The sequence below is a fragment of the Mixophyes fleayi genome, chromosome 3 (genome assembly GCF_038048845.1).
Source record: "Mixophyes fleayi isolate aMixFle1 chromosome 3, aMixFle1.hap1, whole genome shotgun sequence".
Classification (NCBI taxonomy): domain Eukaryota; kingdom Metazoa; phylum Chordata; class Amphibia; order Anura; family Limnodynastidae; genus Mixophyes; species Mixophyes fleayi.
In genome coordinates this window covers 140369322-140390918 of record NC_134404.1, presented here as the reverse complement: position 1 = coordinate 140390918, position 21597 = coordinate 140369322, and the positions used below count along the sequence as shown (strand labels likewise).

The 21597-nt window shown below is 38.2% G+C and overlaps 1 protein-coding gene across 4 annotated transcripts in view; it reads right to left on the bottom strand.

Moving 5' to 3' along the window:
- Positions 1-21597, bottom strand: part of DLGAP2 (DLG associated protein 2) — a 953423-nt gene that overhangs the window by 8058 nt on the left and 923768 nt on the right. For all 4 annotated transcript variants that reach the window (XM_075202469.1, XM_075202471.1, XM_075202468.1 and 1 more), the window contains one exon: positions 5432-5523. In XM_075202469.1, the coding sequence (XP_075058570.1) occupies positions 5432-5523 (92 nt within the window). The remainder of the gene's footprint in view (positions 1-5431; positions 5524-21597) is intronic.

Here is a 21597-nt window from a genome sequence, read left to right as displayed (position 1 = left end):
TTCACTTGGCATAACAAGAGACCTCGTATTAGCATAATTAAATTACAACATACAAAGCAAAACGGGGGAATCAATTTTCCAAATGTACTAACTTACAATTAGGCAGCCCTCCTATGCTATCTGCGGGACTGGCTCCATGAGCAAGATAATTATGCAAATACGTCTCTAAAAATCAGTTCCTATGTGACATGAATCAAATTTATTTTGCTCCAAACACACTAACATGAGATATCTGCAGAAATATTTGAAAATCCATCAATAATGTCCACTTGGCACACATGGAAAATGGTATGACATAAGAACAATCTAAACAGCAATCGTGCCTTAAATCTTCCTTTCCTTGGCAACATGGAATTTTAAAGCAGTCGCATGTTACCCCTTTAATATATGGGCAACTAGAAGATTTATATCAATTAGTGCTCTATTAAATCATACTGCAATACACAAAAAGCCATAGAAAAATATGATTTTCCAATTATTTGATAAAATACATATGGTAGTAACCAGGAGCCAAGATAGGAAGCAATGAAAAAGTATAACTCCACATATGTGGCAATAAAGTTCACATCCCAGCTGGCTTACCTTCACCACTGATAACTCTGACCTTGATCACATTTTGATCATTTGCAGTGATTATTTTAGAGACCACACATGGTTTTCCATTTTGGTCAAAAATGGTATACTTGACTAAATCACATAATGAAAGCTTTTTGAATAGGTGCAGTATGCTGGGTAAAATGTAACACTGTTTGTTACACTATGTTGTAGAAGTAAGTAAGTAAAATCACTGTCAGGAATCATCCTTCTATAGAAATATCACTATCATGGTCAGGGCTCAGGTCTCAATGTTACTCCGTCATTAAACTATTTTGCAGGCTAGCAGGTTGGAGCTAACCGGTAAACATCTGGAAGTGTACAAAACTGATTTGAGTTCAAGAGCATTTGAAGTTACTTATCTTCTAATTCAACCACTTCCTGGCTACATTGCTATTTGTTGTCTACACAAACAGACCCAGTAACATTCTTTCTAATAGATAATGAAATCCATACATCCACCTATTTTATTGAGGTGCCCTCTGAGTTACTGCCAGTATAGTTTTACACTGATAAACACAGTCAGAACCTGGAGCAGAGGGTTATAGCTCCCTGGAGTTACCAGTGCTACAATTGATGCCACCAGAAAGAAGATACACATCTAACAGGAAAATAACTCCTGTAAATCAAACCATTTGCAGTGGTGCATTAAATGTCTATACCATATGTAGTGATAAGAGTAGATTTATCAGACCTCCTGAAAAGGAAAGTGGAGATGTTGCCCATAGCATCCAATCAGATTCCAGCTAACATTTTCTAGAAAAATTATAGGCAACTTGATACAATTCAGGGGCCACATGGATGGCACTTTAACCTTCAAAGGGGCTGCACGTTATGATTAATCTCAGTAATAAATGTAAACAATATATTTAATCAATGAAAGAGACATCTATCTATAATAAGATATCAGCAGGTGTTTAACGAAGATATAACAAACAAATCTGACAGTAAAGCAGGAATAAGATGGGGAAAAGATGAATGTTCAAGGACCACCTGTTGGCCATCACTGTTCTAGAATGTAGTAGATAAGTTCTAGCTAGAATCAAATTACTTGTTTTGGGCAGCACCTCCAGTCTTCATTTTTAGAAGATTTGATAAGTCTACCCCATAATTTTATTTGGCAATTATGCTCTCAGTTCTTTTTTTTCTTCACAATGGAATTATAATAGACAATGACTATGATTTGAGTAATTGCATTTTACTTTGTTACTGCTTTATCTATAAGTTGACTGCAGTAAAATTGCAGAAAGTACAATCTGCTCTTTCTGTCATTGAATGACATATCTAAGCATGAATTAATATGATTGAATAAAAAATGCATGATCGCCTTCCAGTTTAAATTGTTTTGCATAAAAGAACTGTCTTTGGTGTGTGTGTGATATGCTATTGTGACTAAATACATAGTAACAGTGACAACCACTAATAGGATTTAAATCCCTTAGCTTTTAAATACATGTTATGCAAAGATAATTTATGCATTGCAGGTCCACTTGCAGAAGGGAGAAGGTGAGTACTCTGGAGCATAGAGACCCCATTTGTTAATGATAAATGTCACGCTGGAATGGCTTCTGAGCTATCATGATCATCACCATTTATTTATTTAGCTTCACTGATTCCGCAGCGCTGTACAGAGAACTCATTCACATCAGTCCCTGCCCTATTGGAGCTTACAGTCCAAATTCCCTAACATACACAGACAGAGAGAGAGACTAGGGTGAATTTTGATAGCAGCCAATTAACCTACCAGTATGTTTTTGGAGTGTGGGAGGAAACCGGAGCACCCGGAGGAAACCCACGCAAACACGGGGAGAACATACAAACTCCTCACAGATAAAGCCATGGTCAGGAATTGAACTCATGACCCCAGTGCTGTAAGGCAGAAGTGCTAACCACTAAGTCACTGTGTTGCCCCCTTTGCTCCCAATGTGCTTCAATGAGCCTTGGGCTCCCATGATCTTTTCGCCGGTTCACCAGTTTCCTTCCTTGGACCACTTTTGGTAGGTAATAACCACTGCATACTGGGAACACCCCACAAGACCTGGCATTTGGGAAATGCTTTGACCCAGTTGTCTAGCTGCCATAATTTGACCCTTGTCAAAGTCACTCAGATCCTTACCCTTGCCCATTTTTCCTACTTCCAACACATCAACTTCAAGAACTGACTGAACTGACAGATGCCATTGTAACGAGATTATCAATGTTATTCATGTCACTTGTCAGTGGTTTTAATGTTGTGGCTGATCCTTGTATATGTGTTATGTGTAGAATATGTATATACATAAAGAAAGGCAAAGTTGAAATTCACCCAATCAAAATCCCATATGTCCCATGCAGTGACTATGTAAGATAATGGTGGCAATTAGTTTTGTTCATATATATATGCCCATAGCATTCACATGTTTCTGGAAGAAAGCACCATTTTGGCATCATATGATGTCATGGGGGTGCTATGATGCAAATTGTAGCATCATATTTCCAATAAAAAAATAGAAAAAATAACACTTTACATCAGTGTGTTCCAACAGAGAAGTAATAGGTGCAAAAAAAAAAATCTGAGGTAAATTTTTAAAACACACATCTCACAACTTATTAAAGTCTTGCAATTTTAAGGCCTGTGATGTAACCATTGCAGTCATAAAGGCCACTATAGGGACACAGGTGGCCTGGGTGTCCTATGTCATGACAAAATGGGATTCAATATTCATAAGAGGCTCTTCCACGTGTACAGGACCAGTGCCTTGTTAGGAGTACTGGGCCCAGAACATCAAAGATACCCCTACATAGAACTGAGGCAGCCAATTTGTGGGCTTATCCATTGTGTATATTGGTTGTGATGCACTTCAGTGATGTCACTAGTTCCGAGTAAATTGATTGGCTGCATTCTAATGAATATTGGTTCAACACATAAAATAGGTTTCTCCACTATGTTTAGTAGGATGCAAACACTGTAAGAGTCCAAGTACTCTTGAAACATCCGCTATCCTATGGATCACAGAAATTTACCAAATTGAAATCTGAAGAGAACATTCCTACTATAGCAGCACCTTCACAAAAAATATTATACATATAAAGGTTACAATACACTGTGGGAGTGCTACTAATAATTAAATGAAAATAGCTGATATTCAAAATTCTAAAAATGGCAGAGAGATTATATCCCAGATCCACAGGGTGTAGTGATGAAAACGATGATGTGACACAATAATTATTTTCTAGAGGTTAATCACCTGAAGTGACTATTATCTTACATACAGGATTAGGCAGATGCCATTAGTAAAATTGCTGTGCCTGGTGTTTAAAGTCTTCTGCAACATGCAGCTTCTTGAAAATCAGTGTATTGGTACTTGCAACTTAAAATCCCCAGCTGTCACAGCATGCTGAGAGTCGTTGATAAACTATAGAGAGGAGCGGGGAAGGTTGTCAACCGTGTTACAGCATTTTCCTAAAATCTGACAACTTCTGACATTCTATTAATAACAAACTGTAGAGGAAATCTATCCTTAATTGGAAAAAAGTGAGACAGGTCAACATACATAGGGTGAGAGCTACTTGTGCAATTTTTTCCAAACCCATTATTTTCCCTAATACATTTTTACATATAGCAATAATTCCAAATGTAAAATGCTAGAACCAGTTCAATCTTCTGATAGTTGCCCATTAATATGTTTTCTATGTAGAAGCAAAAGGCACTAGGTGGAAATAACAATGATCCGCCTACCATATAAAAATACAAGGAAATTAGGTTTTCTCCTGATAATAAGGGATTAACCACAGACAATTACCAGATCTCTGTTGCTCACTACATGAATTGGTGACCAGCTGCTTCACCTGCTGTTTCGCTGATGAAATATAGCCTGTTCACTAACCTATAATAAATCATTATTTCTGCTGGTGATGATTATTTTCCCTGGTACAGGATATGCCTATGAACAAACGTAAACATTTATGTCTGTTTCCCTTCTATCTGTTAGTACTTCTGACTCAATCACACCACCTGAAGGTAGGTGACGCTCAGGACCTGAGTTATTGTGGGAAAATTATCATTATGATTGACAGGTCGGTTTAGGAGTAAGAAAGAGTAGTGACCTGCACTACTATTAGTCAAATTTAGGCAGCTGCCTAAAGGACGAATGGTTAGGGGTCAACTAACCCACTGAATGAGTGACATATGAATCACTCATCCAGTGCTTTTAATGCCCCCACAGCGCCCTCACATGAAGCGCTGGCTGCTGACATGGAGTAGAAGCGGTTGGCAAATTCTTACCTTTGAAGCTGCCAATTGCTGCTGCTCCTCTATGTCTGTGATTGGATAAGAATGTGGCGCTTGGCAATTCCCACTGAGGAGTAGAGTATACTATACCCACCTGCTGCCTACTAAGGTAAGAAACAACAGTGGTGGGGGTTCAACACCCTAATTTCCACCAAAACATGTTAAAAATCATCAATTGCCTCACATAATGTTTTAGTGCACACCTGTTCTTCCATTATATAAAATGAAAAGTGAACAGATTGGAAGCATATAGACAATATGAAATTGATAACAATGTTGTATTGTATTGTATTGTATTGCAAGTAATTTTATGAATTAACTCAAGTGTTTCAGAATAATTCTACTGGATCATGAAATATTATTAATTAAGTTAGCTGTAAAATCGGCAATCAAATGAAAGATAGAAGAAGTTGTATTACAAAGATTTTTAGAAACTGCACTATAAGATCAATCACTTTACAATTTAGGATTTCTAAGAGGACAGACTGGTTAGGCATAGCCACTAAAAAATGATAAAAAACAAGAACAATATCCTCAGTTGTTAACAGGTTCGGAATGCTGACTTACCAGATTTTGCTGACAAAGCCAATAAAATTGCTGAAACTTCTGTGACATAAGCAACTGGGCACTTCCAACTGCGCTCCGGATCTTACCTAGATCTGAACAGAAGAACAGAACATTAAGAGAATGTCAAAAAAATAATAATAAAAAAACAGACAACATACTGTAGTAACTGTACAACAACAACTCATGATCAAGCAAAGCATAAAAAGATGATTCTAGGCCAGATCCCTATTACCTAACTGACTTGGACACTTTTTGTATTTCTACTGAATACCTTACCAATTTCTCAATGCAGTAAAAAAAAGAAAGTGTAATTTGATTTGCCTTGTTTAACTATATAAATAACATAATTTTTGTATATAGGCTCTTGTCTAATAAACTATTGCATCCAAAAATCAGACTTGAAAGCAATAAAACAAACTTTATAAGAAATTACTTGCTACTACTCTAACTGTGTCAAATATTACATACACTATATGGACAACAGTATTTGGCCACACCTGTTAATTATTGAATTGAGGTGTTTTAATCAAGTATTACTAGAAAGTAGAAGTGTTTAGGAACAACAGCAACTCAGCCACAAAGGGGAAGACCACGTGAAATCACAGAGCAGGGTCAACGACTGCTAAGGAGCATGGTGTGTAAAAGTTGCCAACGCTCTGCTGATTCCAAAGCTGAAGAGTTCCGAACTTTCACTGGCATTAATATAAACACAAAAACTGTGCAGCGGAAGCTTAATGAAATGGGTTTCCATGGCCAAGCAGCTGCATGCAAGCCTCACATCACCAAGACCAATGGAAACGTGTTTTGTGGAGTGACGAATCATGCTTCTCTGGCTGGCAGTCAGATAGGCAAGTCTGGGTTTTGCGGATGCCGGGAAAACATTACCTGTCTGGCTACATTATGTCAACTGTGAAATTTGGTGGAGGAGGGATAATGGTATGGGGCTGTTTTTCAGGGTTTGGTCTAGGTCCCTTATCTCCAGTGAAGGGCAATCGTAATGCTTCAGCATACCAAGTCATTTTGGACAATGCTATGCTTCCATCTTTGTGGCAACAGTTTGGGGAAGGCAATTTTCTATTCCAACATGACTGTGCCCCAGTGCACAAAGCAAGGACTACAAAGACATGGTTTGATGAGTTTGGTGTGGAAGAACTTGACTGGTCCACACAGCCTCAACCCCATCAAACACCTTGGGATAAAGTGGAACGAAGATTGCGAACCAGGCCTTCTCGTCCATGCCTGACCTCATAAATGCTCTACAGAATGAAGGGACACAAATTCCTACAGAAACACTCCAACACCTTATAGAAAGCCTTCCAAGAATAATGGAAGCTGTTATTGCTGCAAAAGGGGGATCAACTCCATATTAAAGTATATGTATCTAAATACAATGCCATTACAGTCCCTGTTGGTGTAATGGTCAAGCTTCCAAATACTTTTGTCCATATAGTGTATATTTATAAAAATAAATACAAATGATCTATTACAACGAGTGACCAATATTGGAGGCATCAAACCAAGACTTCTGTTTTCCGTTTTGTTTCTATGCTTCATGTTTAAAGTCAGAATTCAGTCTTATAATATGGCTCTTACACACTGCTTAGGTTTATCTCTCAGAGTTCTATATAGTTTTCGATATATCCTGAAAGTGAATTCTGATTTATAGAATTAGGTACGTCAAACATTTTCCATGTGCATTTTGTCGTTAATACAGGCTAGTGATCTGCATCCTTCCAATACCTGAATACAATTTAAAGAGACGCTTTGCTTTTGGACAGATCAATCCAAACCAATCAACATATCTATCAGATCCACAAAGGGCCTGCTCATTATCTTCGCTAAGAAGCATCAGAGGGCATTATGAGATCAGAACAATATTATGAAGAATCCACACAGTCCACGCAGTATGATTACCTATGTCTGGCACATCAAGCTGGTGAGAAGACAAAACAGCAGTCCAATCATGGATACAGAACAAGAGCAGTGGTACATACAGAACAAGAGCAGTGGTACATACAGAACAAGAGCAGTGGTACTGTGTAGTTGGCAGAAATTAAAAAACATAAGTGCATTATCAGATTAAAATATCATAAGAACAAATCTGTAAACCATAAGACTTTCCCTGGAAATGACCTATGGACCTAGTAAAAGATCACATAATAACATATTTTTTCCATCAAGCAGATTGACAGCTGAGCAAGAGCTTATTGGTGTCCACAGATGAAAAGATCTGCTCTTTCATTCTACAAGAAGTCATTTTATCTTCACGGTCTTCAAATGCTCACTGAATATACATTTCTTTAAATAAGTACATCAGATGGTTCTGCACTCAACATTTGGTCCAAATAAAATATGTCTTTCTTGAAACAACAACAGAAAACAGGATACTATTTTGTAATAAATCCAAAAACATATCTTCTCTTAACCCTCATCTCTTCCAAAAGACCTACAGTCTCCAAAAAGTAGCAATATATAACCCTAATAATATATAACCCTTCCCTCCACGTAGCAGAGCCATAAGCCTCTCACTCTAGATCTCACCGCCCTCTGTGTTATGTCCACACCTTCTTTGTCAACCTCATATATACTTGTTCTGTTTTTACATATGACATTTATTAACATATGATTTGTATTTGTAGGGTGTGTTATACCTAGAGTTTTGTGATGCCTTATAAATAAACAGTAATAATGATGATGAGGTCCCTCCGTGGTACAACCATGATACTCAGATACACATCCATGTGTTTTTCCACCCTAGTGTAGCTTCAGTTTTATTTTACAGACCAGTGTGACTGTAAAATGTCAAATAGATTGAGGCCCCATTTCTTACTTGTGTGTTAGCTTCATCTAACTTGACAACTTCATCTGCTTTGCTGTTACTCTGTCTTCCATTGCCTTATGCATTGGCCTAGACTACTACCTATGTGATGGTGGCTAACCCTGAACTAACTCCACGTACTTTCATTTTGATTTATACTTTCACTCCTTACAAGCATGGGGGAAATTTGTTCCTAAAAGTGGAGGCCTTTAAATATCCTGTTTAAATCACGGCATTTTTGATTAATATACCTCAACCACAATTGGCACTAGTTTAGAAAAGCATTATAGAGACTAACCTCTAAAAACACTGGGAAGTTTTACTCCTAAATAGTGGAGGATTCTGGCCCTATCTATATCTATGCTAATATTTATTAGTAATAAGGATATTCGTTTTGAAAACTACTATATATATATATATATATATATATATATATATATATATATATATATATATATACACACAACACGCTTTATAAATCAGAGGATAGTATACACTTTGATTTAACACAATACCAGAGGGTATTAATGATTATTCACTTATTACTTGAATGCAAGTGTTTTATCTGATCATTTGATCACATTTCATGATCTGCATATTTTAGATCCACTATTGTAATGTGTGGTTTTCGTTTCAAATGTATATTACAATGTGTTATATAAAAGTAATCTGTCTTGACTTATAGTCATTGGGCCTGATTCATTTAAGGAAAGTAAGTAAAAAACATTAGTAAGTTTTCTCCTGGGCAAAACCATGTTACAATACAAGGGGTGCATATTAGGTTATTTTTTTGCACATAAGTTAAATACTGGCTGTTTTTCATGTAGCCTACAAATACTTTATAGTTTTATGTGTACACTGAAATTTATAGGTGATATAGGGCATGCGCTCTCCTAACTATAAATCTGTCCCCACATTTTAAATTTACATCCCCCTCCAATGCAACATGGTTTTGCAAGGGGCAAAGTTACTCATTTTATTGGCTTTCCTTTCCTTAATAAATCAGGACCATTATGTTTTACTGTGGTGAAATAGTGGTGCTTTGTTTTTTTATTTTGTTGCTGGCCCTGTCTAGAGTTGATTTGGTCATGTTACATGTACCTTTTGAAAAAAAGATTCCAGGGCAACTTAAGTTTTCAATCCATCCCTGTCACATAACCACAGCAAAGACTGTTATTTTTTTCTCAGGACCAATAATCAACCTATGAATGAACTGGGAACTCATGACACCAACAAAGGATGAGACACCAGCATTTGTCCCTAGTAAATTGATAGTCTGCATTCTCATAAAAAAAAAAAATTGTGCATCTTTAGATCATAGACAGTGAAGATGTAAACTACATAGCGGTCTCTATGTTCATATTGGTCCAGTACTAAGAAATCTGTACAAGCTTCAATCCAGTTCCTTGGCCTGATAGCCGGGTGATAGAATTATTATCCACTTATTGCTGTCAAGCACTGTCTGTGGCCAGCATTTCATTCTGAACTTATTATTCTTTAAACTCTCTCTGAAAACCAATCTATTTATCAAAGCTGGCCCTACCTCCACCTATACTACCCACACTGTGCCCTCCTCCAATCAGAATGTAAGCTCTCTCATGAGTAAAAAAATATACAAAACTGCTCCTCGATAAACCATGTTACAATGGTTTGCTCAAATACTTAAACTAACTTGTCACATTCTCACTGCCGCAACTCATCTCCTGTGAAGACCTCAATTTCTCTGTGCTTGTCTCAAAGATCAGCTGGATCAGGACATCTACCACATGGCATATATCAGCATTCTCTGTGATATGCTTTAGAAGAGTCTGGCTCCTGTGGTTAGACTACTTTAGTGCTTCATTTGTTATTGAAATATAAGTTTTGCATGCATGCTACATAAAGAAAAGAAATCTATGTGGAAATGCTGCTTTGATTAATCTATTAGTTTATTTGCAGCACTAATGTTTAACTGTTATGCAGAGTGAAGCAACATTGTTGCAACTAAGTAACAGAAAGGAGGTGGCTGACTGCCAATTTCTATTTTTGTGAATTCAAGTGAAAATTTCCAGCACTCATGTAAAGTGGGTAGGAACAACTTTAATATAAATGCTTTGTCTCCCATCAGATGTTACCATATAATTTAATGTAATAATTAGCATTCAAATGTACTATCAATTAGGGGATTTGATTAAAAAAAACAAAGGTATGCGTGGAGTCTCTTTTAAAACATATGTACCTTATAATTATTATTTTTTTAATTGAATGCTTTGAAAGCTAGTGACAAATTTTAAAGATTCATCAGTATAAGAAAATGAATTGATGTATGGCTTAGGGCAATTGTTTCAATGAGCGCATTATCTTTTAAAAATGCTATTTTACCCTTTCACTTTATAATGGATATTGATTTGTTCCCTGGTGCACGAAATAGTGTTCTCGAAGCACTGCTCAGATTAAGAACTATTTCTGATAGAATGTTATGCTTTGGCAGACAAAATACTGGAATTGTATTTGTTCCCCTTAGAAAACACACTTGACCGGTAGGAAATTATTTAATAAATTATGTTTTCAATACACATGCTGTACATATTTAATTTGCGGCTTGTAATAACGCTTCATACCCACTAGCATTAATTTCATGCTTTTTTTCTAACGTTTTTACCATATATAAATAAGTCCCTTTTTGTTTCTGCATGTTAAATGTAGTTCTCATTATGTGTTCTTAATCTTTTGATAACCGCATACTTTTCTTTTTCTGTTCTTATTTTGTATGAATTTAAATATGCACAGTTTTACTTCTTTTGCACTTGTATTTATAGACAGCTGTATAATTCCAATTCTGTAATCCTTAGTATAATGTAATATATGTACATATGGACAACAGTAAAGTACAAGTTCTCTTCTTCTTTTTGCCGTTTTAACATACCTCCCAACGTTTGGGTTGGCGGCATCAGGGCAGGACCGTGACCATGTGACAATGGGGGCATGATATTGAGCTTTTGAACCGCTAGACTTCCATGTCTTATCCCACCATTCCCAATCGAGATGGCAGTCTACAGCCCTCAAATCGGGACAGTCCTGCCTATATCGGAACAGATGGGAGGTATGGTTTTAAGCATATTTTTATTCTGTATGTATGCATAGCTGCAAAGAACAGCTTCCACTATTTTGAATGCTGGTTGTAACTATTAACATAGGAGGCCAAGATTGAAAGTCATTCCAACATTATTTCCGGTGTTCATAAAAATAACTAGTAGTTAATTCCATTTGACAGGATATTTCCTCATGCCAAATTCCACTCAGTCCACTCACTCTACCCACCTTTACCTACACTCCCCAATTCACCCTTAATTCATTCGCTCCAATAACTGAAATAGGAAGTCTCTGCACTCATTTTATCATCTCACCCTACAACCTGTGCACTCGACCCAACTTCTCCTCTACCTCTCCTCCATTGCATGCCCACCTGTAACTCACATCTTCAACCTGTCTTTCTCCGCTGGCACATTTCCATACTCCTTTAAACATGTGCTCATCTCACCTATTCTAAAGAAACCATCTCTCAATCCAGCCTCTCTCTTCAACTACCGCCCTATTTCTCTCCTCCCCTTTGCCTCCAAACTACATAAGCGATTAGTGTACAGATGCTTGTCTCACTTTCTCTCCTCTCATTCCATTCTCGGCTCTCTGCAGTCAGGCTTCCGCCACCAACATTCCACTGAAACTGCTCTCACAAAAGTGACCAATGATTTACTTACTGCAAATTCTAAGGGTTATTTCTCCATGCTCATTCTCCTGGACCTCTCTGCTGCTTTTCATACTGTTGATCACCCTCTTCTCCTACACACCATTCATATTCAGGACATATTGTCCTTTGTGATACAGTTCTTTCCTGGCCCACTTCCTAATTATTGAACCACTCCTTTACTGTGTATAACTCTGGCACATCCTCCCCTCCACTCCCACAATCTATTGGGGTCCCACAAGGCTCTGTTCTTGGGCCTTTACTTTTTTCATTGTACACCACTTCTCTTGGGGCGCTAATTCGCTCATTCAGCCTCCAATACCTCCTTTACGGTGATGATACCTAAATCTATATCTCTTCCCCTGACCTCTCTCCTTCTGTACTATCTTGTGTAACCAACCAACTTTTTGCTATCTCCACATGGATGTCTCAATGCTACCTGAAGCTCAACATGTCCAAAACTGAGCTTATTATCTTCTCTCCTGCCAGAGTCACCACCTGCCCTCAGATCTCCCTTACTATCAATAACACCTCAATTTCCTCGGTCTCCCAAGCCCGCTGCCTTGGTGTCACACTTGACTCCACCCTCTGCTTTATTCCTCACATCTAGACTCTCTCCCAGTCCTATTGACTCCATCTTAAAAACATTGCCAGAATACGCCCTTTTATTACTCAACATGCTACCAAAACTCTTATCCATTCTCTCATCATCTCCTGTCTTGACTATCATTATATTCATCATCATGTATTTATATAGCACAAGCAAATTCCGTAGCGCTTTACAATTGGGAACAAACATTGATAAGACAATACTGGGTAATACATATAGACAGAGAGGTAAGAGAACCCTGCTCGCAAGCTTACAATCTATAGACTATTGCAACCTTCTGCTATCTGGCATTCCTGACACCCATATATCCACACTTCAATCCATCCTAAATGCTGCTGCAAGACTGATCTTCCTCTCTCATCTCTCCACATCTGCTACATCACTTTGCAAATCTCTACACTAGCTCCCTGTGTCCTCCAGAATCAAATTCAAATGACTCTCCCTTACCTACAAAGCCCTCAACAACACTACCTCTGCATACATCTCAAATCTCATATCAAAATACTCTCCCTCCTACTCTCTTAGATCTACCTCTGACCTTCGCCTTGTCTTGTCTCTGGTAAGCACCTCTCACACCCACCTACAAGACTTCTCCTGTGCTGCTTCCCACATATGGAGTTCCTTACCACGCTCAATCAGACGTTCCCACAGCCTTCAAATCTTTAGAAGCACTTTGAAAACCCATCTCTTTTCTAGAGGTGACCATATTCTCGATAACACTATTCACACTAATGCACCCTTACAACTATCCCAATCTCCACTTTAAGCCACACTAGCTCCTCATGTTTCAGCTGTGCCCTCTTCCATTTAGAATGTAAGCTCTCTAATGAGCAGGGTCCTTCAAACCCTTTGTTTTTATGTCTGTATTTATTTTGTCTACCTTGTATGTCCCTGTTTTATGTATGTACTGTTTTGCCTACTGTACGGCACTGCGGAGCACTGTGGCGCCTTACAAATCCACAATAATAATAATAACTAGACTTTTGTGCAATGTCTGTGATATCTTGCCCTGATTTGTTAGGGAATCACTGTATATAACTGTATATTTCTTTATTATTAATTCAGCCTAGCAATTTATTTTGTACAATTGATAGAAACTTAATTCACATATTGGCAATGTTTTTTGAGTCCAACATCACTGTAGATATATAAATGCAGTGTAAGTGTAGCTATGTTTTTACCTGTGTGTTCATGTGCTAAGAGTGACAGCTATTACGGTCAGTAAGAAACATGTATGTCATCTTGTGCTCTCTACAATCTCATCTAATCATTTATTGCCAACCCAATTCTGAACAAACACCAATCAAATACAAACAAACAAACAACAACAACAAAACATTGACCATCAACAAACTCATGTAAATAAATCCAACAAAATGGTAATAAATAAAACCATGAAGCAGATTGAGTAAGCTACACTCTGGGGTGTGTAATTATGTCTCTTAATAGAACAGATGTAACCGCTTTATAACATCTGTTTATTGTACTGTAGCTGAGCAAGCTTGGCACCTAAGGCAGGCAGCTTCCAGTGTGTTTGTAAAAAAATAAATGCATATAATTTAGCCTCAATCTTCTTATGTTACATTAGTAATACAAACATGCTACCAAAAATCACAGAGATGGACCAGACATAGAAAACAGAAACATATGGCCATCTAGAGGTCATATATTATCTCATGTCCTGCTTAGTGTCCATTGTTGACTGAGTTTTTATCTGTATGAGGAGTACATGTATGGACATGGTGATTTCATGGTGAATTTCTGGTGTGTTGAGATTTTGTTGTTGGGTTTCATTAGATGTTTGTGGAGGATTCATAGCTTATGAGGATAGCATAGGTATGTAATAAATATTGATCAATGAGTAATATGGCAATACATTAAGTAATGCAATATGTTTAGAGTTCTGACTTATCAGCCAAGTAACCTTGACCACAAGCTTGACTGAGTGGACAGAAACTCCAATGAATAGCTATTTATATGTGAAAATGAAACAGGTGGTCTATTGGGATGGACAGCTGTAAGTTACATAGATTTGTGGAATATCTATTGAAGATATATGTGGAAAAGAACATTATTTGAATTACATTAAGAATTATGCTGACTATATATATATATACTTAATATGCCCTTTTTATAATGAAGTTATGTGTCATGTATATTGTATGTTACACCCTTAATGTGCTTGAATTAGTATTCCATGTAAGGTTCAATAATATTGAAACTACACATATATACTTAGAGCTCTTAGTTTCAGATAAAAAAGAGAAAGGGAATGAACAGACCAGCTTTAGACTTTACTGTAAGTGTGTACTCTACTCCACATGTCTTGCGGTCATCTTTCTCGGGAGAAGAAAAAAGAAGCCTTTGTGTTGTCCAGTCACTACGTTGGAGGTCATGAATACATTTCAGGGTTCTAATGGTGGGGGTTACAGGGGCAAACGCAGGATTTGTAGAAGGGGGTTTCCACACCACGCCGCCAGTGGGCATGACCGTCATGCATGGGGGCATGGCTATAATATTAGACAGTGCTTGGCTGCTCTTCAACTCTTCCTATCCCCATAATATACATGGGCAATACTGCGTGCACTACTGTTAGGTGCACGCAGCTCTCCCTTTTCAAGCAGAGCCGTGTGAAGCGGGGGCAGGGCAGGGTCCAGCCACCTCAATTATACAGTGTCCCAGGCTTGGAGGGTGGGGGGAGGGGGGTCCAGGCACTAGGAAACCCCCCTCGGTTTGCTTATGACTTAGTATTGTGGCTTATTATCATGGGACTAATAGTAAGAAGAAACTAAAAGAAGTATGGGTTATATTGAGAGATATTGTTAAGATATTGAATTTATTAAGTGGCCAAATGCAAAAACAATATTGTGCACTTTAGAAAATATGCTGTAATGAAATTTATTGGGTGGAGACTACACATTCAGGAGGAATTCCAGGTTTAATGGGTGACTCAGCTTCACAAAGATTTTCTACAGGGAGCATTGCTCAAACAGCCTGGTTATGAAGGTTTTTCTGGCAGTTTCAAAACCTAACCGCCAGTAAAAGGGCTGTAAATCACAATGTAACAAAGTGCCACTTTACAAGTTGCCATCCCTAATTTTAACATGATCAAAATACAAACAGTCAGATTTACTAAGCTGCTATTGAACAAACCGCCAGGAAAATTACCAGCCAAAGAGCTGAGCATATAATAGGTGGTTGTGAAAAGGCACCATTGACTTATAAATTATGGGGGCGATCATTATGTATTGATTATGGGGACAAAATTAATTTATAAATAACTTATGAGGCAAATTGTATTTTTCATTTTACTAAGGGGCAATATTATTGTATTATAATATTATGTGGACAAAATTAATATATAATTATGATAAGGGGGGCAAAAATATTTGATTGCTAAGGTGGTAATAATTATTTATGATGGGGGCAACACTTATTATGTCATGATGTTGGCACTGTTTATATGGCAAACATTACCAAACATGATTTTTAGTAAATCAACCCCAAAGTCTTTTTCTCAATTTAAATGTTTTTGAACATTTACATGCATGCAAAAACCAATGTAATTCAATTAAACGTACAAATGTAATGCAACAAAGATATTCCCTTTACTCTCATGGCATTAGATATATATGCCACAAATAAGTAGTCTTTTTTTAAAATAAAAAGTAGCAATTAATTAAGGTTGTGTTCAAAAAGTGATGGATGTAGCCATTTTACTTTTTGCTGGCATTGTCATCACATCCCGCACATGGATACACAACGTGTAAACACAATTCACTATAACATAACACTATAACATAATTAAGATACTGGATATCTGCACAGCAGATAAATATGCACATTTGCGAAAAAAAATATGCAATGTATCTCCTTAATTGTTCCAGTATAATTAACCCTTATAATTAATGATTTTGTAATACTGATGGTCAAGCTCATCTCTGACAATTGTCAGATTTATGGGGTCTAGTCACAACGGAGCCCAGTAATGCACAATATTAGCAAAATTCGTTGTGACATCACAAACAGGCTGACTGAAACAATTGTGGCCAGTGGTTGAAGTGGGCTGGTTTATGGTGGTATCCCATACCACCACTTCTCCTACTGCCTTTATTGTAAAACTATGGAATTCCATTCACTTACATTTTCTATACAACCCATTTTAAATTTCTACTCCAACCACTGGTTCTGACATTAAAATACATAATTATGATCACAAAGATAACATTTATTATAAAAGCAAAATCATTTATTTGATAGGTGAATTAGCTCATTTTTCTTTTAATGATGTTTTTTAAAAGAATACTATGAAAGACCCAGCAAACTAATAACATGTTAGCAGACTCATTTGACAATGCATAAGAAGTCATACATGCCAATGTCAATTGTATCTAACTGAAGCCAAATCAGTTTATATGCATTGAACAAACTAAATTACAGCTCTTAGGAATGTTATGGAACACGGAACATAATGCAGATTGTATGCCCTGCAGTTTTGTTCATTAACTTTGTAGGCTCTGGTGCAATACAGCTTTCATTGTTTTTTGTGAAAATAGGTTTGATTAATGCCCTTATTTCCATTCATGTCACAAGCCTTTGAGTCACTTGCTAGTGACTCCTTCTGTTTATCTAATAGATATAACAATGTGGCATCTACATTTTCATTATATGCGAGAACTAAAATTCTGCTTACAGTATAACCTTTTGCATTTGTTACTGTACTGTTCATTACATGCTCTTGTTGTCTATGTTCATAGTCTTGTCTATTAGCACAATGTCGGGGGGCACAGACTGGTAAAATGTCTGGCGTTGCATGTTGGTGTTATGTCTGTGGGCCAAGGCTGGTAATATATCAAGGCATAGGCTTGTAATATGTCTGGGGCACAATTAGATATACTGTGTTGGGCACAAACTGGTATAATGTGTTTAGCTCAGGCAGATATAATGTAATGTTGGTCACATGTTCATGTAATGTGTTGGGGAGGCTGGCAAAATTTGTTGGGTTTGGATTGTGTAATTAGATTACAAAGGCAGTTAAAATAAATTGGGCATAGACTGGTACAATGTGATAAGTTGAAGCTGCTCAAATGTTTTGGGAAACGGCTGGCATAGATTGGTATAATATGCGTACCAACAGCTGGTGAAATGTGGTTGCCAGAGGCAGGTAAAATATAATGAGAACTGTGACGATTATGTAGAATATCTAATGACTGATTGTTATTTTCTGTTGAATTCATGTATGACAATGTATATTGCATGTAACCTTGTAATGTAATCTCAATGTGTGCTTTGCTAGTTGACATGAGTTGGAACCTATGCAAGTATTATAATCTTTTGAATCTAGCCAGGCCCGGGATAGATAAGGATCTTGGAGGAGTTTGAAGCCCCAAAGTTGTAAACCATGTAGCCACTCAAGTAGAGCAGAGGTGAGAGATTCAATGGGTGCCCAAACATATATCTTAGTGATAGATAATTTACTTTGGAAAGCTGTGTGTCATTTTGGGAATCAATCTGACTTAATTGAAAATATAATTCCTTAGGTGGTGGTGAAGAGCCTGTAGGAAGGGTTTAAAATCTTCTACTACCTGTCTGTCTCATTGTATCACCGTACTACTTGTATATTTCTATATTTTATTAGTCAGTAAAATGTGAAATAAATTATAAATATGTTTTGCATATTTATTTGCAGCTGTGCGATTCTGCTTTCAAAAATGTAAACTGATTATAACAATTTTAGTCTCTAACCAGACCTCCTCTGTGCTACCAAATTGTCAAAATCTTTTCTCTTCCTTTCCCGATAAGTTTACCCTCTCCAGACCCCTCAGGTACAAACAGCTATATTTCTATTGAGTATAATTTATATGTGATTATTAATAACGTTCCAATCATTTTCCATTAACACTTTTGTTTATTAGCGGGTGCTTTGCTTTTACTCCAAGTTAAACATATTGCAGACGCCTACGGTAACCTCCAATGACCTCAAAATACATTTAAAATGCTAGTAACAAATGTGTTAAAAGCCCAAACACAATGCCAGTGGGTACGAGGCCTGTCAGCGTTGAAAGGAAGACAAGCATTAGAGCACAGCTTCTAGACCCACACAAAGATTTACCCGGAGCAGATCCTTTTTAAATTAAAGTGAATTGAAGTCATCATAATCTAGTGTATTCCAATAGATCTCAATGTTCATTTCTTCAAAACTACATTAGAGCAATTCATAATGGGGATAGCATGTCAAAATATATAAAATTATACTGCACTTTGTGTCCTATAAATGTTTTTATTTTGATTCACTCATATTGCTATATATATATATAGACAGTGACATTCTCTACTATACGCAAGCAATTATGTTCTATGTGAAAATTTACATTATATAGGATGTATGTGTGGTACCCCAAAGCCCTGTTGAACAGCACAGAGGAGTGCATAAACGCTTTTAAAATGCAGGGCTACAAGGGAATAATTGTGCTCCTGAAAACTTGTGCCCAGAAGTGAGTGACAGGAGGAGGATGAAGGCCCTGATTGGCTGGGGGAGTAACAGGAAGAGGTTGTGCAGGAAGGAGGAGAGAGAGAGAGCATGGAGGAAGGAACAAGGGGGAGAATGTGCAGCCGAGCAGAGAGAAGATAAGCTGCTGCCAGAACTGTGATATTGCCAGCAAAGCGGATGGAGAACAGCTGGGGACACGCAGGGCCGGATTAACCATAGGGCTAACTGGGCTACAGCCCAGGGGCCTCGGGCATCCAGGGGGCCCTTGAAAGTGCTCAACAGCATTATTGATCGGTCAGGGGCGGGGGCGCTCCCGGCCCGATCAATGCTGCTGAGCACTTTCACTGCGGTCCTTCCCCGGCGCGCTGTAGTCTCCTTACTGAGGAGATTTCGTGAGTCTCACTCTCACGAGATCTCCTCAGTAAAGAGCGTACAGCGCGCCGGGGAAGGACCGCAATGCCAGGACAAGGTGGTAAGTGCCTAGGGGGCTGCTCGGATCATGGGGGGTGGGCTCGGATCACGGGGGGGGGGGGGCCCTCATGGGGGAATGGAGGCCCCCTTAGCCCAGGGGCCTCCATTCCCTTAATCCGGCCCTGGGGACACGCAGCGGGGCGCCAAAGACAGTATTCACTAACTACAGAACTCTTTTCAAGGTAAAATCTCAGCCTGCAGTGTACTGCCCACACCCCAGTGTCAGAGGGAAGAGTGATGAGAGAATCTATCCAAAACTGACATTGCATTCTTGTACAAGGAAGGATTGTGAGAGCTTTTCCCCCAGATCATACCTATACACAGGCTGCAGGGAATAATTAAGACGGTCATTTCAGCTATATCCTGTGTGTGTGTGTGTGTGTGTGTGTGTGTGTGTGTGTGTGCTGATATCTGGACATTATACCCTGCTGCAGAGTACATGTGCTGATAGAGATTCATTGACTGATGAGAGAACAGCGCCATCTTGTGGCTGAAATGAGCAACAGCTCTGCTTTCTACTATAATACTTAACCCTTGATGGAAACCTCTGCAGGACATTGGAACACTACCCAAATTCCTGTGCACAGGTCAGCCCAGGACTGAGTGGAAAATATGGTAACGTTACCGGGGATAATATTGGTGCACCAAATGTTTTAGATGATGTTAATGTTATGTGATTTACCTAAGAATTGATTTATTAATATTGAAGGTGTGACATTCAGTGTTAGTGGTACCGCTGCAATTCAAGTTAACTCAGCAGTAGATGCTAAAAGTGGGGTGCCTGACCCATAGGGAATAGCACGGTACCCCAAACACCTGAATAAGAAGTAGCCCTCTAGTGGGCGCGGTAGTGACCGTAAGAGTCTTGATGGGTTATTATTGATGGTTATTGCATCATCACCAGTCAGATATTGTTAACGTGAAATTAGTAACTGTGATTACCAGTGTGCCTTATTAGACAATGTGTATTGAAGATGTTATCATTATTCTGCCTTATACTCACCAGGTGTATGTTATATGTTAAATGCTATTGTGCTTTATGCTGATCAGACGCATTATTTTGTCATTACTATTGAGCTGAAGGGGTCAGTGGCGCAGTGGCTTACCACAACTATCCTTACCGCATTCTCAATAAAATCAAGTTGTTTGACCAATCTTTGTCCCTTTCATTAAAGTATTTATCTCCTGACCACCGGATATCCGAAAGAGAAAAGAACCTGACTCGTATCTAGGAGACAAGGTAAGGGAAGGATTTCCCATCAGTACTCGACCACAACATATGTTTTCAAGATCTGTTATGTTGGCCACATATGCAAGTAAAAAAATGTGAATATCCATGTTAAATGTAAACATGCACTTGTTGCTAGACATTTTAGTAGCGCTTTCAATGGAACAAGAAGCGTTCAGAAACATGCCCACAAATGTTCTAAAAACATAAAATCAGGGAATGCTGCACTACTGTTTACACAGCTGTGTACCAAATGCTACCTACACAGGAATGTACAGTAGTTTGGCTACCAATATTAACAGAAGGCAGACACATATGTTTTCTTCTAGTACAGACCATGAAGATCCATCATCATCTATTTATTTATATAGCGCCACTAACTCTGCAGCGCTGTACAAAGAACTCATTCACATCAGTCCATGCCCCATTGAAGCTTACAGTCTAAATCCCCTAACACACACACACACACACACACACACACACACTGAGAGAGACTAAGGGCAATTTAACAGCAGCCAATTAACCTACTAGTATGTATTTGGAGGAAACCCACGCAAACATCGGGAGAACATACAAACTCCACACAGATAAGGCCATTGTTGGGAATCAAACTCATGACCCCAGTATTGTGAGGGAGAAGTGCTAACCACTAAGCCACCATGCTGCCCACAGAATGAGTTTCAGAGGAGCTGTATGTCCCTTTTAATAGGCTATAGACATGTCACCTTTGTTGGTGATTGGTTTTTGGCTTCTTTACGTTCTAGACTCTCTGAATGGTCCAGTGTCCAGTGGTCATTATTTATTCAGCAAATGTTTGATGAATAA